The sequence below is a fragment of the Oryza sativa genome, chromosome 4 (assembly GCF_034140825.1).
Source record: "Oryza sativa Japonica Group chromosome 4, ASM3414082v1".
Lineage (NCBI taxonomy): Eukaryota > Viridiplantae > Streptophyta > Magnoliopsida > Poales > Poaceae > Oryza > Oryza sativa.
Genome location: NC_089038.1, coordinates 1,717,909 through 1,742,369, shown reverse-complemented (window position 1 = coordinate 1,742,369; position 24,461 = coordinate 1,717,909). Strand labels below are relative to the sequence as shown.

The 24,461-nt window shown below is 44.2% G+C and overlaps 1 protein-coding gene, 1 long non-coding RNA gene and 1 other non-coding gene across 3 annotated transcripts in view; 2 read left to right on the top strand and 1 right to left on the bottom strand.

The window, feature by feature from the left end:
* Positions 1–224: 224 nt before the first annotated feature.
* Positions 225–24,461, bottom strand: part of LOC107277366 (subtilisin-like protease SBT3.10) — a 42,912-nt gene continuing 18,675 nt past the window's right edge. The window contains exons 3-16 of the mRNA XM_066309444.1: positions 24,326–24,357; positions 13,585–13,637; positions 12,373–12,403; positions 12,038–12,193; positions 9,311–9,924; positions 9,138–9,196; positions 8,854–9,044; positions 6,696–7,053; positions 6,467–6,546; positions 5,228–5,332; positions 4,924–5,116; positions 2,022–2,148; positions 1,341–1,533; positions 225–970 (exon numbers count right to left, since the gene is read on the bottom strand). Of these exons, the coding sequence (XP_066165541.1) occupies positions 417–970; positions 1,341–1,533; positions 2,022–2,148; positions 4,924–5,116; positions 5,228–5,332; positions 6,467–6,546; positions 6,696–7,053; positions 8,854–9,044; positions 9,138–9,196; positions 9,311–9,924; positions 12,038–12,193; positions 12,373–12,403; positions 13,585–13,637; positions 24,326–24,357 (2,746 nt within the window). The 3' untranslated portion in view covers positions 225–416. The remainder of the gene's footprint in view (positions 971–1,340; positions 1,534–2,021; positions 2,149–4,923; positions 5,117–5,227; positions 5,333–6,466; positions 6,547–6,695; positions 7,054–8,853; positions 9,045–9,137; positions 9,197–9,310; positions 9,925–12,037; positions 12,194–12,372; positions 12,404–13,584; positions 13,638–24,325; positions 24,358–24,461) is intronic.
* Positions 3,043–4,281, top strand: LOC4334983 (uncharacterized). Its single transcript, XR_001545152.3, has 2 exons — positions 3,043–3,903; positions 4,014–4,281. It is a non-coding gene; the product is annotated as an uncharacterized lncRNA (long non-coding RNA).
* Positions 4,803–4,941, top strand: LOC112938819 (small nucleolar RNA Z247). The gene has a single exon (XR_003242139.1). It is a non-coding gene; the product is annotated as a small nucleolar RNA Z247 (small nucleolar RNA).

Here is a 24,461-nt window from a genome sequence, read left to right as displayed (position 1 = left end):
CGTAAACTTCATACGTATAAACTTTAACTGTATAGGAATATTCTTTATAAAAATGTTTAAATCCGAATTTGAATCTGAATCGTGTATATGAAATTTTAAACTATAAATTTGGTGTGTAAATTTTAGATATATAAACTTCGTACTATAAACTTTGTTCGCGTCAGTAAATCGCTACTTTGTAGGTATGAACGTTGACGCACATGCCTGTTGAAAGACTTGTCACGGGTTGGAAGAATTATATGTAGCATCTCTCCGTCTCCATAATCCCCAGATTGCTAGGCCACCAAATCATGATAAAAAAAAAAGTACTTCTTGGAGGTACATTGCAGAAACACATATAACATACTACAAGCATATAGATTCGCCATTGGTCAACCAGCATTATTATATATAGCTACTATCACAACTAGATCAAATTAGGAGATCTTGGAGTAGATATCTTCAATCACGATACGAACTGCAATGGAGATCTGAACCCAGTGGCTGCCACCATCGTGCCATGTCAAGCTTCCAAAAATGTAGTCCCCCTGAATTGGCCTCCTCATTGCCTTAAAGGTCACCTTGAAGCTCAGCACCTTCTTCTCCTTACTGAACACCAACACCGATGGGTTGACAGTCATCTCGACACCAGTAGGCGGCTGGAGGAATGCCTTGTACACGGCGTTGGCCTGGCCGACATTGGTGACAGTGCGCATCGTGGCCTGAAATGTCCTGGGGTTGGGGATGGCGATGGACGGGAGGTTTAGGTCAGCAAGTGATCCTTTCACTGTGGTGCAATTGTCCCCTGAGCCTAATCCTCCCATGCAGTTGAAAAACTTGAAGTAATCTGATGGTTCGATATCATAGATGAGGCCTGGATCAGCTGCCATGTTTGGATTAACAAACCCTGCTCCGTAATCGAAAGGATTGGTAATCTTTGAAACTTTTCCATTAGCTTGTATCGGCATCCCGTTATTGTCATAGGTAAGTGCTGCTTGTGAAGAAATGTAATATTGATCAGAAAGTTACTAACTCAATCCATACATCAAATGCAGTTATTTGCTTGGCTGGTGGCGCCTGTACGGATGCAAAAAATTCAGAGAACAAAACGTAGTGGTGAACTCGTTAGCATGCGTTGGTCGCTCTTGGATAGCATCTTCGGGTTTGGTCAAGAAAGTTCACTAGTAATGAAGTTAGTGCAGTCTAAATGTGCTTTTTTCTGGTATTGGTATCAATTAAATTTAGTTCTCCTCCCCACCAAAAATAAATAGCACCCATAATTAATAAGGTTCATATGAAACAAAGTATAAGCGCAAACTTATTTAAACCTACTTTCTATATATGAAAAGAAAAATAATTACCTGTAGTCATGATTGCGGACTTGAGGGCAGCTGGTGACCATTGAGGATGCAAAGACTTGAGTACCGCAATGATCCCACTCACATGGTGGCAAGACATAGATGTTCCAGAGTCGAAATGGTACAGGATACCTGCATCCATAAAAGCCTTTTGTGCAGCTGCCAAAACCGTAACACCTGGTGCAGCTATGTCGGGCTGCGATGTGAGAGAACATCACGACATATTATGATAACGGAATGCTAACTTGACTAATGGGTAAACATATAAAACATTGATAGAATCAACTTGGTTAAAATAACAAATAATAGTTCTGATTATGATACCTACACTTTGTTATTTATTCAATTCCTATGAAATATATTATAGCTGCTAAGAGCAATAAAACTGTTGCTTATTTTACATTATTTATGTTTTAATTAATTGAGCTGAACTTCAAATAGTGATGTTGCTACAGCCAGCCTTTTCAAGATAATGTAATATTGTTAGAATTTAGAAAGTTATTTTGATAAGCAAAGATATGTGGTGTGTATGTTACACCTTTGTTTTGCCTTCTCTCCTAACCTAAACATTGCTAGCTATAAATGAACGTAATGTATATGATTAATTTTGATATTCAGGAAAACAAATATGCATTTATGAGTCTTAGTTGAACCTCTTGTTGTCAGTCAAGGTAAAATCTTTACCTTGATAACCCCAGGATAAATATAACTGGGCCCCCTTGACGAGAAAGCTGCTACTTTGGGAGCAGAAACTTTTCCAATAGTTGTTTGGGTTAATGATATCTTCACTTTTGGGGTGCCATCATTTCCTCTGTTAATTAGAGCATGGATGGAAGTAAAGGAAATTAATTATTGAGATGACAAACTAAACTAAGGGCCTGTTTTGATCCCCTGGCAAGTTTTTTCACCCTGTCACATTGAATGCTTGTACACATGCATGAAGTATTAAATATAGACAAAAAAAACTAATTACACAGATTTCATGTAAATTGCAAGACGAATCTTTTAAGCCTAATTGCTCCATGATTTGACAATATAGTTCTACAGTAAACATTTGTTAATAACAAATTAATTAGGCTTAATAAATTCGTCTCGCACTTTACACGTGGAATATGTAATTTGTTTTGTTATTAGACTATGTTTAATAATTCAAATATTTGTCTGTATATCCGATGTGACACGGCAAAAATTTTCACCCCTGGATCTAAACACAGCCTAATATACAGTTGGAAGAATGTGATATAATAAATTAATTTAACGAGCAAAAAAATATCAGAAGTTTCTTTCTCTAATTTCGGAAGAGGATCTTTCTGGTTGTCTTCTGTAGAATTCTACTACTAGTATTATCACACATAGGTAATCTCAACCGCTAATTTAGCATAATCACACTAGCTCTCAGTAGAAAAAATATATTACTAATAGTAGTTGAGCTGATATTATAACTAGATAGGAAAATGTACGAATTATGTCATGAACTATCAGGTCGATCGAATTATCCTCTAAACTCGAATGCCAGATATTTTACACCCTTAACTATATAAACAGGACAAATAGCCCCTCTCCTAATCTGAAGTGGTTTCAGTGCTACGTGGCAATCCGGTCTACAATTCTTTTTTTAAAAAATAGTGTAAGCACCACCTATAAGACTCTCCTCTCTCTCTTTCCCCTCTAACCTCTCAATCTCTCTCTACTCTATCTCTTCCTCAATCCCCATCCCCCTCTCACTCTCTCTCCTCCCTCGCTTGCTGCAGCGAGCGGCTGCACCCAGCGGGCAAGGCACGACGGCAGCGTGCCCTCTCTCTCCTCCCTCCACTTACTGCAGTGAGCGGCGGCGGCCGGTCGGCATGGCGTGAGAGCGGCGCGCCCTCTCTCTCCTCCCTCCCCATCCTGCAGTGAGCAGCGGTGGCTGCCCAGCAAGGTGCGCACAGTGGCACAGCCTCTCTCTTTTCCCTCCCATTGCTGCAGCGAGCGCCGGCGGCCGGCCGGCAAGGCGTGCACGGCGGCACACCCTCTCTCTCCTTCCTCCCCTAGCTGCAGCGAGCAGTGGAGGCGGAGGTCGGAGATTGGTGGCGAGCGGCGTCGAGCACAGCTGGGTGGCTCCGGCCGGTGGCGAGCGTGGCAATGGGGAGGGCGAACCAGAGGAAACCGGCGAGGAGCCTCAACGCCGCCATTGCCTCGGCCTCCGCCTCCGCTTCGGCCGCAGCTGTGGCAACCGACATCCCGCCTCCACTTTCTACACCACCGCACGTCGCTCGGCTCCGCGTGTCGACCGCCGTCGCCGCTCGACCTGTGCCGGCCCCCGCGCGTCATCATGCACGCCGACCGCCGGCGCCGCTCGACCTGGACCCGCGCTTGCCCCCACGTGAGAGAGAGAGAGAGAGAGAGAGAGGGAAGAGGGGGATAGGAGAAAGAGGAGGCTCGTAGCCGCTGGCGCGCCACTCGTCCTCGACGGCGCCACCCTTGCCTCCACGGTCGCCGATCTTTGCAGTCAGCCTCTGCCGGCTCAGGGTGATAATTCGTACTTTTCCAACTAGATACGATCCATCGGATTAAAGGAAAAAAAAGGGTACTAATACCTCTTTTGAAATGGACATTCACAGTGATATAATATATGTATATATATAAAACATTCCTCATAAATAAGTTACGTACTTGATGTATTGGTATATCCTGTAGGTGATCTCATAATCAACTGCGACAAAGGGAATAGGCAAAGTGAGGAGGGTGTCCCCCAGTAGTGTGTCGGTGTTGTACTTGTTAAACAGATAGATAGTTCGGATAGGAACATATCTGTTGATAAGATAAGATAGAGTTTAGTTTGTTTCTTGTTTTTCTGTTGTGAAGATGTAATCTGTAAACTCCTATGTACACGCCACGCCAGGGGCTGTTTCTGGCTATATAACACGGACCGTGGAACCGAGAGAGGCAATCCACGTTAAACCCATCTTTACATGGTATCAGAGCTTTCTTCCTCTTTTCTTCATGGCGTCATCTTCTTCCACTATCGCTTCTTCCCCGGCGCTCTCGCAGCCGGTGACGGAGAAGCTGGCTCGCGGCAACTTCTCCCTGTGGCGAGCTCAGGTCCTTGCGACTCTGCGAGGGGCCCAGATGGCTGGGTTCGTTGACGGCACCAAGGAGATGCCGGCTCCAACCAAGATCGTGAAAAAGGATGAGAAGGACATTGTTGTTCCCAATCCTGACTACACCGAATGGGTTGCTCAGGAACAGCAGGTGCTAAGCTATCTTTTGCTTTCACTCTCACGTGAAATTCTTTCTCAGGTTGTTCATATGAACACTGCTGCCGGCGTCTGGACGGCCATCGAAGGGATGTTCACGTCCCAGTCCAGAGCTCGGGCTATCAACACAAGGATGGCTCTCGCCACAACACAGAAGGGTAACCTTTCTGTGATCAACTACGTCAACAAGATGCGCGGCCTGGCGGACGAGATGACTGCGACCGGAAAAAAGCTCGACGATTAGGACCTTGTGTCTTACATCCTCGCCGGGCTTGACTTCGATTATGATCCAGTGGTTTCAGCGGTTGCAGCCCGCGTGGAACCGATCACGATCTCAGAGCTGATCACACAACTGATCAGCTTTGAGCAGCGCCTGGAACTTCATTAAGGCATGGCTCAGGCGAACGCTGCCATGCCTGGACGTGGCGGAGCAGGTGGCCAGCGCGGACGTGGTCGCGGTGGCGGCAATCTCGGCAGCGGCCGCGGCACTCCCCAAGGCAGTCGCGGCGGCGCCAACAATCAGGAGCGGCCCAAGTGCCAGCTCTGTGGAAAACTTGGTCACACGGTGATCAAATGCTACAAGCGCTTCGACACCTCCTTCACTGGCGAGGAGAAGGCTGCGAACGCGGCCACAACTTCATATGGTATTGATACCAACTGGTACGTCGATACCGGCGCCACCGACCACGTTACCGGTGAACTCGACAAGCTGACGGTACGGGACAAATACACCGGCAACGAACAAGTCCACGCCGCGAACTGAACAGGTATGGAGATCTCACATATTGGTCATGCTACTGTTCCAATCTCTAGTGGTAATCTTGTTCTTAAAAATGTTCTTTACGTTCCTGAAGCCACAAAAAGTTTAGTCTCTGCATCACGTTTAGCTTTTGATAATGATGCCTTTGTTGAACTTCATCCATATCATTTTTCTATAAAGGATCGGGACACGAGGAGGCTTCTACATCGCGGCAGATGTAAAGGACGCCTCTACCCTTTGAAGCCATCTACCGATCCGGTTGTTAAGCATGCCTTTGGTGTCCACAAGATTTCTTCTTCCCGGTGGCACAGTCGCCTGGGCCATCCCTCCCCTGCTGTTGTGCGTCAAGTCCTTAGTCAGAATAATTTACCTTTTGTTAGTGATTCCAATAAAGACACCATATGTGATGCTTGTCAACAAAGGAAGAGTCATCAACTTCCCTACCCTAAGTCATTAAGTCGGTCTAAAGCTCCTTTGGAGCTCATTTTTTCAGATGTATGGTGTCCAGCCCCAACTTCAGTTGGCAGTCGTTCCTATTATGTTAGTTTTGTGGATGATTTCAGTAAATTCACATGGATTTATCTTCTTAAGCGAAAATCCGAAGTTTTTCAATGTTTTCATGATTTTCAACATCTTGTTGAGCGTCGTTTTGATAGAAAAATTCTTGCACTCCAAACAGATTGGGGTGGTGAGTACCAACGCCTAAATTCTTTTTTTCAGCGCATTGGGATATCTCACTACGTCTCATGTCCACACACCCACCAATAAAACGGTGCCGCTGAACGAAAACATCGCCACATTGTTGAAGTTGGCTTGTCTCTCCTTGCCCATGCTGGCATGCAATTGAAATTCTGGGATGAGGCATTTCTCACTGCCGCTTATCTCATCAATCGACTGCCTACTCCTGTCAATGATGGAATCCCACCTCTCACAAAGTTGTTTCAACAAAACCCTGACTACGCCTCTCTCCGTACCTTTGGGTGCGCCTGTTGGCCCCATCTCCGACCCTACAACTCTCGCAAACTTCAGTTTAGATCCAAACAATGCATGTTTCTTGGTTATAGCACAATGCACAAAGGTTTCAAGTGTCTCGATGTTGCTTTAGGTCGGGTTTACAATTCCAGGGATGTTACCTTTGATGAGAGTGTTTTTCCTTTCATGTCTCTTCATCCTAATGCTGGGGCTTGCCTCCGGGCGGAAATTTCCCTTCTTCCTGAACACATGCAGAATAGCTCAGGTCTTTCTACTATGGAACAGCTAGCTGATCAATCCCTGTGTGATTTTCCTACCACTAACAATGCCTGTGCAGATCCAGAAAATCTTTCCACTACAGATTTTTCCCAGGATCAGCCAAGGCGCTACTTCATGCGCACTCCTCCTGCTGGCGGGAGTGCAGGAACTGGCGCGCCTCCCGACGTCGACTCGCCTGCTTCAGCGCCTCGGGATGCACCCCTGTCACCTGCTGTGTCTGCCTCACCAGGGACAGCAGACTCGTCTCTTACTCCGTCGACGCCACGTGGCACGTCTGCTTCGCCACCCACTACTCCACGCGCGCCGTCTCCAATCCAGGGGGGCCATGCGGATGCTGTCTTGGAGTCGCCGCCATCGTATGGGTCTGCGTCGTCGTCGTCGTCGACTTCGTCAGCTTCATCTACGGCAACACATGAGTCGGCTGCTACTTCTGCTTCTTCCCCTGTACCAGCGCCAGCACCACAACATCCTGTAACCAGGTTACAGCAAGGTATTCGCAAGCCAAAGTGCTACACGGATGGTACAGTAAGATATTTAAATCTTGTTACCACTTCTGAACCCACTAGTTTATATGATGCAATGAATAACTCAAATTGGAAGGCAGCCATGGATAGTGAGTTTAATGCATTGCAGAAGAATAAAACTTGGCATCTTGTTCCCTCAACTAGTGGCAAAAATATTATTGATTGTAAGTGGGTCTATAAGATAAGGAAAAAGGCAGATGGCTCAATTGATATATATAAAGCACGCTTAGTGGCAAAGGGTTTTAAACAGAGGTATGGGATTTGATTATGAGGACACATTCAGTCCAGTGGTCAAAGCGGCCACTATTCGTCTCATTCTGTCTATTGCAGTCTCAAAAGGTTGGAGCCTTCGCCAATTGGATGTACAGAACGCATTCCTTCATGGAGTTCTGGAGGTAGAGGTCTACATGCGTCAACCACCAGGGCATGAAGATAAGGCCTATCCACATTATATATGTAAGTTAGACAAGGCTCTTTATGGTTTAAAACAGGCACCTCGAGCATGGTACTCAAGGCTAAGTCATAAGCTTCAAGAACTTGGTTTTGTTCCCTCTAAAGCAGATACTTTTTTGTTCTATTTAAACAAAGGGAAATATACTATCTTTGTACTAGTATATGTGGATGTTATAATTATTGCTAGCTCATCTCAGGAAGCTACAGCTGGTTTACTTAAAAGTCTTGAAGCAGATTTTACCTTAAAGGATCTTGGTGACTTGCATTACTTCCTTGGCATGGAAGTAAAAAGGACCAAGGACCGTCTTCTTATAAACCAGAAAAGGTATGCTATTGATTTGCTTAAGAGAGTAGCAATGCAAAATAGTAAACCTGTTAATACGCCACTGTCATCCTCTGAAAAGATATCTGTTTATGAGGGAGAGAAATTGGGTCCTGAAGATGCAACAAGGTACAAAAGTATTGTGGGTGCCCTTTAGTATCTTACTTTAACTCGACCAGATATTTCTTTCTCTGTTAATAAAGTATGTCAATTCTTACATACTCCAACTACAGTTCATTGGGCAGCAGTGAAAAGAATACTTGGGTATGTTCAAGGGACAGTTAATCTTGGACTAAAATTTAATCAAGCATCCTCTATGCTTGTGAGTGGATTTTCTGATGCAGATTGGGCTGGATGCCCAGATGATAGAAAATCTACAGGAGGTTTTGTTGTGTTTGTTGGGAGTAATTTGATATCTTGGAGTGCTAGGAAACAGCCTACAGTTTCTAGGTAAAGTACAGAGGCAGAGTATAAGGCCCTTGCAAATGCTACTGCAGAAATAATGTGGGTACAGAAATTGCTTGATGAATTGGGGGTCAAGCATCCAATTGCGGCATGTTTATGGTGTGATAATCTTGGAGCCAAGTATTTGTCTGCCAATCCTGTTTTTCATGCCAGAACCAAACATATTGAAATTGATTTTCACTTTGTTCGGGAACAGGTATCTCGAAAATTGCTGGATATTCGGTTTATTAATACAAATGATCAGTTGGCTGATGGGTTTACCAAAACATTACCAGTGCGTCAACTCAATGAGTTTCGGTGCAATCTCAACCTGGTTCCCGTGTTGGGATTGCCGGGGGTGTTAAACAGATAGATAGTTCGGATAGGAACATATCTGTTGATAAGATAAGATAGAGTTTAGTTTGTTTCTTGTTTTCCTGTTTCCTTTCTTCTCGGTGAAGATGTAATCTGTAAACTTCTATGTACACGCCACGCCAGGGGCTGTTTCTGGCTATATAACACGGACCGTGGAACCGAGAGAGGCAATCCACGTTAAACCCATCTTTACAGTACTTAGGCAAGATCACCCCTATTCCTCCTTTCTCCCCCGTTGCCTTGGTGATGTTGTAGTAATCTGGCTCCGGATCGAACATCGTTCCGAAGAAGCAGAAGACGATCTTCCCCTTCACCGTGCTGTTGATATTCTCAGCATTGCAGCTGCAGGAATTAATTATGTTAATTACCTTGCTAACTATCTAGCAACATGAATTAATTACCATCAGTTTTAGTTATTTGATTTCCCAAACTTACTCCTCACGCTCGTAAAATTGTATCTCACTGAACTGACTTAAAGTTGCAAAGGACTGTGCCTGCAAGCATAACCGCACTGGTAAAGATCAATTTATGTTGGAATAATGAATAAACTACACGCATAACAGATTGTGTTATAAATAGAAAACTGAACAGTAAATAAATATATATACCACAAATTTGTCATTATTTCCCAATGTGATAACCACAGGGAATGACCGATCCATAGTGGCTGCAGTAACAGTTAGCAGCCATGGCGATGAGTTTTCCACCGTCTGAGTGATGGGTCCATCATTCCCAGCTGAGTACACAACTGGTATGCCCTTGGCAACGACGTGCAAGGTTCCATAATTTTCAAATGGACCACCAATAGAAAGTGATAGTATATCAACACCATCATGGACAGCATCATCCATAGCTTTCAACTGGCCAGCGGTTGAGCACCCGCCCCCGGACCAACAAGCTTTGTACATGGCTACTCGTGCACAAGGCGCACCACCCCGAACTGTCCCGGTAGCTAGACCAAAAATGCTAGCATTGTGAACGATGTTGCCACCGGCTGTCGAGGCCATGTGCATGCCATGGCCATGCACATCCCTAGGAGATAGAATTTCATTCTTGCTCATGCTATCTAGATTATCGTCATCGATGTACCACCGTGCACCGATAAGTTTTCGGTTGCAACTTTTGCCCTCAAACGAGGGGCCGACTTGGCAAATTCCTTTCCATTTGGATGGAGGAGGGCCATATCCATCATCAGCGAAGCTGGGTGACTCGGGCGTAATACCTGCAAGATAATAGAAGATATGACTATATACCCTTGAGAATTTGGTCAATCTCTTGTGTGCCCCTGAATTTTACCTCATCCCTTACATATCCCTAAGATTTCATTTTGATTGCTCATTCTGTTAGTTGACCATGAGTTGACTCAAAAATGTTTTTGAAATTCACTATATTACCCCTCTCTTATACTTACGTGCTAGTTTAGAGATAAAAAGACAATTCTTATATGAAACAAGATCTATTTGTAAAAAAACAAAGGAATATAATTATTTGACAACAAATTTAAAAAATAAATCTAATTTTTTAAATAAATATTATCAAATCCGTACACTGTTTTCATCAAAATTTGAACCCAATAAATAAAATAATTTTGTTCGTAATTTCTAGCTAAAACTCTTATATGGATTTTGTAAAAAAAAATAAATTTGTTCAACAGTTCAATTTTTTTTTGAATTTTACAATAAATATGCCCCATTTGATTTTACCTTGAATTATAATTTTTCACATTATGAATTATGAAGTAGATAGCATATAAGTATGGAAAATGGGCAATATATTTATTTTAGAAAAATCTAACTGCGGTCAGCTAACGGAATACGGACAGAGGAGAGATCAAAATGAAAACTCATTGCCTTGTAGGGGATGAGGTAAAATTCAGAGGTATAAAAGAGATTGCGGAACTTTTCATGTAGTGCTAGAGTTGGAGCTGCCCCGAGCACTCTCCCACAGGTGTTGATTTCACCGGTGGCTGCAGCATACGGGTGAGGGAGAGGAGTTCAACCGCTTTGAGCTAGCTCCTGCTTCCATGGCCAGCCTCCATGGCCCCTCCATAAGCACGGTTGAGATAGAAAAGGATAGAGATAAAGGGGAACTAGGAAGGAGAAGAAATGGATAGAGATTGACCAGTGGCCCATCAAATTATCACTATGTGACAGCTATATAGTACTGCCACGTCAGTCAAATTATCACTATATATGAGAAAGCTACATAGTACCAAAACCGTTCCGGATTAAACCAGCTAGAGATAATTCATGAATTGAAAGTTTAGGGGTTGGTAAAAAAAATGGTTTTAGATTTTAGAACGGTAATTCATAATGTCATAATAGTATAGAGTAACTCGGACTTTTTTCATAAATCTTTTAACCTCTGGAACTTTATACTAAGAACCTTTTGTGTTTGCATAACATGAGTACCAAAATTGTAGCCACAAGATGAATGGATGAACCTACAACTCCACCATCCAACCTGCATATTGTTACTCCCTACAGCAGTAAATATTTACAGAACTTAAAACAAAATTTGCTCAAACATGGTCAGCAATGTTATATTGGAATAAGCTTATCAAATCTAATAAATTCATCATATTATGCTAGTACCATTGAATGACGGAGCTTGCAGAAGAACTTTGGGTATTAACTAGTACATGGCTGTTTTGAAATTACTCTATTATTGTAATTTTTGGAAGACTAAATATCGCAAACCCCTATAGTTTGGGACTTATTTATCGTGAAACCCTATGTGTTTGGGGTTTGTTTAAAAAAATCCATCACTGAACACCACTTCCGTCAGGCTCCCGTTAGCTTCCATTTCACAGAGTACGGCAGCAACGCGGGCGCGGCTATTAACAGGAATTCAGCACAAGGGCTCACCAACATCATTGGGGTGGGAAAAAAAAGCTCAAAGCACGTGGCATATATCGGCTAGTAGCATACTTGATTCGGATTGATTTGAACTCGTAATTATAGTGAGTCGAATCAGGCTAGTCTTTTAAGCTCGTGAGCTACTCGTTTAGCTCGTGTACAAGCGATCACCATCCATATCTTCATGTATCTCATGCTTCTTAACTAGCTAGTGTTTGTCATTTAATTACATCCAAATTATTTGTATTTAGCAAATTCTTTATTTCATATTGTTTATTGTTATGTTTATATATGATAAAATAAGAAATTTAAAACTATATAATTAGGTCAAATAGATATGTTAACAAGCATAAAAACTTACCGATAAGCAACTCACGAGCCCAGTCGAGATATGGTTTTAGATCGTGAGGGTAAACGAGCCGAGCCAAATTAACTGGATGCGGCCTATGAGTATGCAATAATTAATATCTTAATTACCTGAGTCAATAACACCGATGATAATGTCGTCCCCATAATTAGCTTTAGCAAGAAGGCTATTTGGCTGCATGTAGTCCATTCCAAGAAAATCCCAGCTTCGACTGGTATGCATTTGGTGGATTCGGTTCTCTCTCACGCTCAACACTTCAGGTAACCCTGGAATATTAATGGCAATTGGAATTGTCACAGCATATATATATATGGTGAAATAGTTAATATATACTACAATGCAATCCATCTGTAGTATAGTATGTATATCAGTATATGTATGTGTATATAGATGTGCGCATATGGGCGCCCTCTTAATTTTTTATCGCTGAAAATTAATTAATTGCCTCGTATCATGCTCGCTTGTGTTTTTGTAAGCTTTGTGTTGGATCGAATAGCAAGAACTAAGCCAACCAGAGGGGGGGTGAATGGTTGGTATACCCAAAAACCGAAAACTTTTAGCGGAAATAAAAGTTACCCTCGAATTCGACGGAGATCGGTCTGACCGAGATTGATCTGTCGGTCTGACCGAGTGGATGCCGCCGGTCTGACCGGTCTAGATCAACCGGTCTGACCGCCGATGTCGCCTGCCGCGCCTGCTGCCGCCGCTTCCCGCCGGTCTGACCGCCGGTATCTCGCCGGTTAGACCGCCGAAACCCGGTGAAACACAAATCGAAGAACTCTTAAAGCGTGGATGACGACTTTATTACTTCTCTCTATGTTTACAAAGTACACCAACAGCACTCGTTACAAAAATTTCGACTAAACTCGAAACCCTAACTCAAAACTCAACTCAATTGCTCTCAAAAGCGATACAAAAGCAATACCGGGAAGCCTCACTCTCCCCCTCTATTTATACATGAAGTAGGCAGCCTAAAGCCACGAACCAAACTCATACTAAGAGTCCTAAACACCTTAGGAAACCCTCTAGTACAAGAAAGAAACTTTACATAATCAATCGTACCAAATTTGGACTCCTTCCAAATTCGACTCCGCATCCCATACGCACACAATAACTCCATCGTATGCCATATGGAATCTCCATCATCCACGTGCATCAACTCTAGCCTATGTATCCCGCATGATCTCTGACCACCACGGACGTCGTCTTATCCCTAAGCCGACTCCCGGTCCATCATCGCAAATACTCTCCCAAGACATCGAGTCACCTACACATGGAACAAATAAAGAAACCATATTCCGAGACCAAGCTATCTCCAACTTGACTCATTAGCAGCAAACAATAGTATTACATACATATAGTATTCATCTAGAAGCCATAACCATGAAACAATCACGGATATCCAAAGAAACAACCCGAAACCGAAACCGACACAACGTCGGCCGGTCAGACCGCGGGCTGGCTGGTCTGACCGCGCACATACCGCCGGTCTGACCGGCATACACAGCCCGGTCTGACTGGTCACATAAAATGATAGAATCCTGCGATCACCTGTGAAATCCAATCATCTCCAAAACCACTTCGTGAATAAATTCCAAATAACAAAACCAATAATCTCCAATGCCCAATTGTTCATCACAGAATAATAATCAAAAACAACTTTGATTTTACACTTTGCAGCAAAGCCAGAGAAACTATGTCGGTAACTCACTGGTGGAGAAATCGTTTGTAGTCCTGGTTCGTAACCCCCCTTTAGTCCCGGTTGGTAACACGAACCGGGACTAAAGATCGGTCAGCCACGTGGCCGGCTGTTACCAACCGGGACTAAAGATCTATGTACCATTTTTTTTATTTGCATGGCCCTGTTTGCTGCATGGTTGATTATATATATATATATATATATATATATATATATATTACAATACATATTTACATATATATGCATTGTAATATATATATTATGCATGTATATAGAATACATATATATATATATATATATATATATATATATATGTATGCGTATGTATATATGTATAAATACATATATTACACACATATTTATAATTTAAAGCACTTAACATTTTATGTACATATATGTTACCAAAATATATATTAACACTAAAGTAAATGTACGTACATATATAAATATATATATATACATGCATGTATAGTACAATTCATTTGCTCGCTAGCTATAGCTACGACTTCGACTCCTGCGTTACGTCAGAAGAGGAAGGACCGACGTTACGAATTGTCGATCTGTCGTAGTAGAATTCACCATTGGGATTAAGGACTTCTTCGTTGATGAACCCCATCAGTTGTTCTTGAACAGCCGTGATAAAATCCTTGTGTGGGAGTTTTTCCCTCATGTGAATACGCTATCATTCGAAAAATAATAACATATCAATATATGAAATTAATAAACAATTTAACAAATCGATACGCAATGAAATTTTGAATGGTTTATGTATACGTACATCGAGCCCTCGTGTGGTGTATATTTGGTTTGATAGGCAGTGAGCATACTCGCATACGTAGTAGCCGCATAAGTTAGTTCCCTTGTCCTGCTTTGCACACTACATGAGAAACGATGAGAGATTTAATATACTCTTTATATTAACTGTAACTAGAGATTCAATTCAATATAATTTTGGATCATGCATGTACTCACTGGAAAATGAAACCTCCGTCCAAGTTTTTCTTTCCAAGTCCTGCGGACCAATTGACGGAACCGATCCCAAGCCCTACATGTGCAGGTGCAAGCTATGATTAATTAAATATTACCCGAGATCAACATAATAGCAACAGAGTCCCGCGACTTTGGAATAGATGGCATTATATTACCTGTCTATCAGTTGGAAGACCTTGTCAAAAACCTTCTCCTCTTTATTCATTGAGTCGTACACAGTGACTCTGCATGCGTCCAAGTCGAAAAAGAACAGGACCCAGTGGAATCTGGAATATGCGTGAGATGAGATAAATATCAGAATGTACATGTTATATGTATGGGAATGAAATTTGTTCAAACGACAATAAAAACTCACTCTGTGTTGTACGGCAATAGTATGAACGTCTTGAAATGCTGCTGCGTTAGGAGATGGACGAGATTGTCCTCTGTGTCTTTCTCGTACTTGTCGAGCATTTCGGTGTTGATTTTCCTAGGGTCGATGAACCCAGTATTGTAAACCCCCCGCCGTCGGGCCCTTTGAATCACCATTCTACAACAATGAAAGGAAATTATTATTGCTTACATATATGCCAGGAGCTAATTATTGAACGAAACAAATCGAACTCAAAGATGCTTACAAAATCCATGCGCTCAGAAGAGAGACGTCGAGGGCGTCCCGATGGTACAGATCGAAGACATCCTTAAAATGGATCCATAGAACATCTTCTCCTTGCAAGAAGTCGGGGTTTCTGATCCTCGCTCCGAACATCTCTCTACCATTGGCGCTCATTTTCATGTACCATTCATGGAATTTGTACATTTGTATCGGTTGGGACTGCAGCTGCTCAGGCCTGACAAGCGGTTTACCGAGTTCAAACTTGTATGCCACTTCCGCCTTCGGGATTGGTGCGCCTCCAACCAACTGAGCCATGGTTAGACCGGTGTCTGAAATGAAATCCGTTATGCCAAAGTCTTCGCCGGTCACCAATGGCTCGACCACTTGGTGTGGTTATTCTCCAAGCTGAGGAACTGGTTTGGACTTCTTGTAATAGGCTTTCCTAAGTGTTCGGTCATAGTCCAATAGCTTTAAGGCCTCCTTGTTTGCGGTGGACATTCCCTTGAAGAAATTCTTCGCGCTCGGGTCAATAGGTATCTTCTTTTCAGGACTCCGAGGCTTGAGTTGCCTCTTCACTTCTCCTGCCACATAAGCGTCAAGCTCCTCTTGACTGCAACCGTACGGCGGCTCCTTGTTTTTGGTGATGTCAACTTTGGCCTTCTTCGTTGCCCTTGTGCTGGCAGGAAGTGGAGCTTGGCGAGACCTTGTCTTGGGAGGTGCAGGCGGACACGGTGGAGGAGGAGGCGGAGGAGGCGGAGGAGCCGGAGGAGATGGTGCAGGAGGAGGTGGCGGAGGAACCGGAGGAGATGGTGCAGGAGGAGGCGGAGGAGCCGGAGGAGATGGTGCAGGAGGAGGTGGCGGACGGCGGAGCCGGAGGAGATGGTGCACGAGACGCCGCTTGTTGCCCAGGGAGGATGATGTACCGCTTGCGCCATAGTATAATGGCGTGGCTTGTGTCTCGTAGATGCGTCTCACCGTCTCCTCCTAGGTAGTCCAACTCGAGGTCCTCGTACACGGCTTCCACCAGCTCAACTTCGACCCTCGAGTATCCTGCTGGAATCGGCCTGCAGTGGTAAGTCCCTGAAATGTCCGTTGGGATGACCATTCCCGACGCCACCTTCACGTGATGAGAGGTTATCTATTAGTAATCAACCTGAGCAGCAACTTGCAGAACGTACGAGTCAAAAATCATATATTACATCGAGCATACCTTGATTGATAAGTTCTTGAAGGGTATATGCAGCTCACATGGTGTCCGTTGCGTGATCTCATCAACGGGGCAGGTGGTTTCGTCCTGGGTTTGCATGGCGTCCATGCTATGTGATACTACCTGCCCCGTTGAGGCGCAGCTGCTACGATTGCCTGATGGGCTGACCATTGGAGGAGGTATGTACGGCTGGGGATCGTGTGACCGATGTGCTGCCATGCGTTCATCCACCTTCCGGGCCACCTCCTCTTGCATGCTGAGCTCGTAGCTCAATACCCTGTACTCAAGATCTGCAATCTTCGCCTCGGTATCTCTCTTGCTCCTCATCCGACTCCTGTACGTGTGGATGTCCTCCTTGAATCCCATCTTCCAGGGAATCACGCCTTTCCCTCGTGTTCGTCCTGGATGCTCGGGAGTCTGTAGGGCGAGTGACAGCTCGTCCTTCTCTTTGTCGGGTCGGAACGTGCCCTGAGAAGAGGCTTCCACTGCGTCCGTTAGTCGATTCGCAGCCTCGCGTATCCGATCGCTGAAGACCAAGAAGCCATCAACTGGGTTGAGCGTTCCACCGTGAGCATACTACCAGGACTTCGATCGATCAGGCCATTTAGCGGTGGCTGGTTCGATACCCTTCTCAAGCAAGCTTGCCTCCATCTCCTCCCACTTCGGCATCGCGATCTATAGCCGCCTGACCCCAAGTAGTGATGGTACTTCTTCTTGGCGGCATTTTCTTTGTTTCTTTCCATCATCGCCTGCCCTTGTTGACCTATCTTGTAAGCAACGAACTCGTCCCAGTGATCCCTTAGCTTCGGGAATACGTCGAAGTTCGGTGTCTGCCCCTTCAGGATGTATTTCCGGTATAGATCTCCCTTGAAGGTCTGGAACTGTTCTGCCATTTTCTTAAGAGTCCACTGTTTCACTATGTTCTCTGTACTCACAGGGAGCGTGAACGTCTCGAGCATTGTGGTCCACAGCATCTCTTTCTCTGATTCCGGGACAAAGCTGTCATCACCCCCGCATGCCCTTGTTCTGCACCAGCACACCTTGCTGACAGGCACGTTATCCCTCACAACCCAACCGTTGTGGCGTACAAAATTCTTGGCTGCTTGTACCGGGGCACTAGGTCGGCCGTCTGTGTCCACCTCAGTTATGATGTGCCGACCCTCTATCTTCTTCGCGGCACCTCGTTGTCCGCGTGCCCTCTTCTGTCCAGCGGAGGGATGACTTCCACTAGCCTCCACCTCGTTCCCCTCCGCATCCCTCTACACGTTCCCCTCCTCGTTCCCCTCTGCATCCCTCTCCGCGTTCCCCTCCTCGTTCAAGTACAGGTTTGGATCCTCATTCCCCTCTTCTTCGTTCCAGTACTGGCTACTTCCCGATGCGATTGTATCGTACAGTATCTGTTCCTCATCGCGATCAGCCATCTGTTCATAGTAGAAATATTTGCTAAGCGTAATATTAACACTACTAATCTTGTATTAAAACTCAAATAATCATATATGCTAAGTCTAAGTGTCGTGTATTTGTACGGTAGATAATCTTATATGTGCTAAGTCTAATTAAGTTTCGAATATTACATCTCTCATAATCATATATTATATCTCTAACAATCAAATATGTTTCGAATATTACATCTCTAATAATCTTATATTAAATCTCTAACACTCACATATGCTAAGTCTAATTAAGTTTCGTATATTAAACCTCTAATAATCTTATATTAAATCTCTAACTATCTCTAACACTCAAATATGCTAAGTCTAATAATCTAATAATCTCTAACACTCACATATGCTAACTCTAATAATCTAATAATCTTATATTAGAAATCTAACAATCTTATATTATATCTCTAACAACCACATCTTTACATCACTTGCCTACGCGAATTCCTTCGAGGGCTAGCTACCACTTCGGCTTGAGGGACGACGACGACAACGTCTTCTCTGCAACATGCAAAAAAAATGTATTAGTCTAAACACAAAGGAACATATAATGTATTTCACGTTTTCAAGTATATATAATCATATATTTATGCTAAGTTCAACAATAGTTTAATTATCTCGTTCGTACACGTTTCGTTCGCGTTCGTTCTCACACTTTTAGTTCAAGTGCATTCATGTTCGTTAACGTTTCAATCACGTTCGTTCGCATTTCATTCACGTTCGTTCACGTTTCAGTCACGTTCGTTCGCGTTCGTTCACGTTCGTTCGCGTTCGTTCACGTTTCTTTAACGTTTCGTTCGCGTTCGTTCACGTTCGTTCGCGTTCGTTAAACATTCGTTCGCATTCGTTCACCTTCGTTCGCGTTCGTTCACTAACACTCACGTTCGTTCACGTTTCAGTCACGTTCGTTCGCGTTCGTTCACGTTCGTTCACGTTTCGTTCGCGTTCGTTCATGTTTCTTTAACGTTTCGTTCGCGTTCGTTCACGTTCGTTCGCGTTCGTTAAGCGTTCGTTTGCGTTCGTTCACGTTCGTTCGCGTTCGTTCACGTTCGTTCGCGTTTGGTCACGTTCGTTAAGCGTTCGTTCGCGGTCCGGCGCCGTGGGCCGGCGCCGTGGGCCGGCCCGGTCGCGGTCCGGCGCCGTGGGCCGGCCCGGTGGCGTGGGGGTGCAGCGGCGGCGTGGCAGCGCAGCGTCGTCTCGCGGCGGTGGGGGCGCGGTCCAGCGGCGTGGGGGCCTGGCGGCGGCGTCTCGCGGCGGTGGGTGCGCGGTCCGGCGGCTTGGGGGTCCGGCGGCGTGGGGGCCCGGCGGCGTGGGGGCGCGGCGGCGGCGTGGCAGCGGCGGCGGTGTCTCGCGGCGGTGGGGGCGCGGTCCGGCGGCGTGGGGGCCCGCCGGCATGGGGGTCCGGCGGCGTGCCGCAGCGGCGGCGTAACGTAGCGGTCCGGCGGGGTACGTCGGCGTCGGCGTCGTCGGCGTTCGTCGGCGAAAGAGAGAGAGACAGAGAGCTACATCGAGAGAGAGAGGGCGGGGGCTCTCACCGAAGAGACGCGGCGGCGGCGTCTGTGGCGGAGGCGGCGAGGACCGCCAGGCGACGGTGAGAGATGATGGCGGCGTCGGTGCGGGGTTGCCCTAGGCAGTGGCGGCGAAGGGCGCACCGGGGATATATATACCCCCGGATCTTTACTCCCGGTTGGTGAGAAGAACCGGGAGTAAAGATATCTTTTCTTTACTCCCGGTTCTTCTCACCAACCGGGAGTAAATATATTTTCCCGCTATTTCCAAATTCTTTTTTAAACCCGGTTAGGGTTAAAAACCGGGACTAAAGTTAATAGCACTGAATATTCAATTTCGTTGCATATGTGTTTCTAAAATAGTAAATAATGCATTAAAAATTCTAATTAACATATGTAAATCCCACATGCATGATTTAAAACTTTTAAAAATTCTAATAATCATATATAATTAGCATATGCATGATATTAAATTGTTAAAAATTGTAACTAACATATGTAAATCTCACATCCATTTTTAAAACTTTTAAAAATTCTAATAATCGTATATAATTAGCATATGCATGATATTAAATTGTTAAAAATTGTAACTAACATATGTAAATCCCACATGCATGATTTAAAACTTTTAAAAATTCTAATAATCGTATATAATTAGTATATGCATGATATTAAATTGTTAAAAATTGTAATTAATCATATATAACTAGCATATTCAATACATCCAAAATAGTTTACAACAATTACGGCAATAGATCGGCGGTGACGGTTGTCCGTACGTACTTTCTCCTCACTATTGTTCCTTACTTGTGATCGCTACGTGAGTAAGGGGTGTCATCGTGAAAGGGGGTTGCCCATCAAACTGATCGTAATCCTCGTCAGTCTTGTCCTCTACTCCGACGATTTTTCTTTTGCCTGGGAGAACCACGTGGCACTTCGGCTCGTCAGGCCCTTTGCCCTTCTTTCCTTTGCTAGACATGTCCTTCACGCAAAAAACTTGTGTTACATCATTGGCAAGGACAAAAGGTTCGTCCGAGTATCCAACATTGTTAAGGTCAACTGTTGTCATCCCACTTTCATCAATCGTTACGCCTCCACCAGTCAACCTAACCCATTGGCACCGAAACAGAGGGACCTAGAGAGGTCCATAGTCAAGTTCCCATATCTCCTCGATGGCATCGTAATACGTGCCAGTTGTACCATCGTGTCCCATGGCATTGATACGAACAGCACTGTTCTGGTTCGTGCTCTTCATGTCTTGGGCTCTTGTGTAGAATATGTACCCATTGATCTCATATCCCTGGAATGTCGCGATCGAGCCAGATGGACCCCTCGCCAGGAAGGCCAGTTGCTGGTTAATCGTCTCGTTACCCATGAGATGTTGTCACAGCCATACGGGGAAAGTAACAATGTGATGCCGTGTAATCCATGCATCGGACTTACCGATGTTTCCAGCGCGAACTAGAGCCATGTGCTCCTCGATGTAAGGAGCCACCAATGAAGGTTGTTGTAAAATCGTGAAATGGGCTTTACGGAATAAATTGTTGTCTACCGTCATTATTGCTTTCCTTCTGAGAGTCCCCTTTCCCCGTAGTCTCCCTTCATGGCGTGATTCAGGTACCCCGATTGGGTGAAGGTCTTCAATAAATTCTACGCAGAATTCAATGACCTCCTCTGTTCCATACCCCTTGGCGATGCTTGCCTCTGGACGAGCACGGTTACGAACATACTTCTTTAGAACGCCCATGTACCTCTCGAAAGGAAACATGTTGTGTAGGAACACAGGCCCGAGAATACCGATCTCTTTCACTAGGTGACAAAGCAGATGCGTCATTATATTGAAAAATGAAGGTGGAAATATCAACTCAAAGCTGACAAGACATTGCACCACATCATTCTGAAGGGCTTCTAACCTATTCGGATCGATGACCTTCTGCGAAATTGCGTTCATGAAAGAACATAGCTTTGTTATTGTTGCCCGGACATTGTCTGGAAGGATACCCCTTATTATAACTGGTAGCAGCTGTGTCATCAACACGTGACAGTCATGAGACTTTAGGTTTGTGAACTTCTTCTCCATCGTGCTTATTATTCGCTTTATATTCGTGGAGTATCCAGACGGTACCTTGATGCTCTCCAAGCATTGAAACATACTTTTCTTCTCTGCCTTGCTAAGAGTGTAGCTGGCTGGACTCAAGTAATGGCTGCCTTTCTCCTGTGGTTCCGGGTGAAGGTCGCCGTGTTGTTCTATATGCTTCAGATCATTACGTGCTTCCAGTGTATCTTTCGACTTTCCATATACACCTAGGAAGCCAAGAAGGTTTACGCCAAGGTTCTTAGTGAGGGGCATCATGTCGATTGCGTGGCGGACGTCCAAGAATTCCCAATAGGGTAACTCCCAAAATATGTAGTTTTTTTTCCACATCGCCGCGTGACCATCTTCGCTCTCTATAGGCTGGCTGCCAGGCCCCTTTCCAAACACTACTTTAAGATCTTTAACCATATCAAACACTGTTTTCCCGCTGCGATGTTCAGACTTCATACGGTGGTCCACCGTATGTTCAAAGTGCTTGCCTTTCTTCCGTACCGGGTGGTTTGCTGCAAGGAATCGACGATGACCCATGTACACAACCTTCCTACAGTGCTTAAGATCCGTACTTTCTGTTTCATCCATACAGTGAGTGCAAGCCTTGTACCCCTTGTTGGACTGCCCGGATAAGTTGCTAAGTGCAGGCCAATCGTTGATAGTTACGAACAGCAGCGCTCGTAGGTTAAACTCCTCCTGTTTGTCCTCGTCCCACACGGGGACACCTTCCTTCTTCCACAACAGTTTAAGATCTTCGACCAGTGGTCTTAGGAACACATCGATGTCGTTACCAGGTTGCTTGGGGCCTTGAATAATAATCGGCATCATTATGTACTTCCTCTTCATGCATAGCCAAGGGGGGAGGTTGTAGATACACATCGTAACAGGCCAAGTGCTATGGCCGCTGCTCATCTCTCCAAAAGGATTCATGCCATCCGTACTTAAACCAAACTGTTTGTTTTGTGCGTCCTTTCCAAAGTCTTTAAATTTTCTATCGATGTTTCGCCACTGCGAACCTTCTGCGGGGTGTCTCAGCATCCCGTCCTGTTGATGTTCTTCATCGTGCCAACGCATCATTCTAGCATTCCCCTTGTTCCTGAACAAACGCCTTAGCCGTGTTATTATAGGGAAATACCACATCACCTTAGCAGGAATTCTCTTCTTCGTTAGCTGCCCGTCAACCTCACCTGGATCATCTCGTCTAATCTTGTATCGTAGTGCTTTACAAACAGGGCATGCTTCTAGGTTCTCGTACTCCTCACCGCGATGTAGGATAGAATCATTCGGACATGCATGAATCTTCTGAACTTCCAGTCCAAGAGGGCAGGCTATCTTCTTAGCCTCGTACGTTGTCTCGGGCAATTTGTTTCCCTCCGGAAGAATGTTCTTGACGAGTTTCAATAAATCGCGAAATGCCTTGTCACTAACACCATTTTTTGCCATCCCTTGCAAGAACTCCAGAGTGGTATCCAACTTTTTGTGCCCCTGCTCGCAACCTGGGTACAACGACGTTCTGTGGTCCTCTAACATCTTGTCCAATTTGTGGGCCCCCTTTTCACTTTCGCAGTCCTCCATGGCATCCTGCAACATCTGACCAAGATCATCCGCAACGTCGTTATAATCAGCATCTATGTCCTCCTCGCCCGTTTGATTTCCTTCAAATCAAGCGTACTGAGCAAAGTCTGGAATATTGTCGTCTTCCACTTCATCTTCTTCCATTTCAACCCCTTGCTCTCCGTGGGATGTCCAACAATTATAGCTTGGCATGAACCCCGACTCAAACAAGTGGAAATGAATAGCCCTGGATGCAGAATACTCCTTCTGATTCTTACACTTATTGCATGGACAACAAATAAAACCCTTCTGCTTGTTAGCTTTCGCCACTCTTAAAAAATAATGCACGCCGTCAATAAACTCTTTGGACTGCCGGTCAGCGTACATCCATTGCCGATCCATCTACATGAAATGAAAAAAAAATCGTACACAAATAATCATTCGTACAATAATGACAGTCATACAATAATGATAAAATAATCACAAACTCTTTCAACAGTCATACAATAATGGCATATCATTATTCATACAAAAATTATAAAATATTCCACCAAATAATTCTTATTTATTATTTTTTAAGTTTTAAATTCTTTTAATTTTCAATTTTGTTTGTTTTCTTTTATTTAAGATTAACTTTCACTATATTTTCCTACTCAACTATTTTATAAAACCTTATTTAGCAAATAAACAAAATTTCTATATATTCTTTCTTTTCCGACACAAATTTTCTCTCTCATCAACTTACAACAAAATTTTGGAGACAAAAAAGTGTGCAAAACATAGCTCCAAATGTAATATGACCAAAAAAAACATTGGAGGATGAAGTTGCTAACCTTTTATGCACCTCCGATTTGTATATAATCACCAAAGTAAATTCACTATAAATTTTGGCATGACCTCCCCTCTTTTTTAAAGAAATTTTGAAGCTTGCTCGGGCTGGAGGAGGAAGAAGACATATATAAAGGGGTGGGACTTTAGTCCCGGTTGGTGTTACCAACCGGTACTAAAGATCACCGGGATCTTTAGTCCCGGTTGGTAACACCAACCGGGAATAAAGTTACGATCTTTAGTCCCGGTTGGTATCACCAACCGGGACTAAAGATCCCAGGGGGGCCTGACGAGCCCTGACAGCATTTGAACCAGGACTAAAGATCATCTTTAGTCCCGGTTGGTGTTACCAACCGGGACTAAATATCAAATATGCCTATTACCCTTTTTAACCGGGACTAAAGATCATCTTTAGTCCCGGTTTTTGTTGCAACTGGGACTATCGTGGAATTCGGCCGATCGACGAAAGATGGTTTCTCCACCAGTGACTGTACACAGTCGACTCAAGAGACGCCTCCTTGCTTCAAACAAGCAACCACATATGTTATTTTAATAATATTTGAAATAATTAGTTCACAGTATATGTAGATATGCATGCAGTAATATTTTGTGGTACACTGGTGGA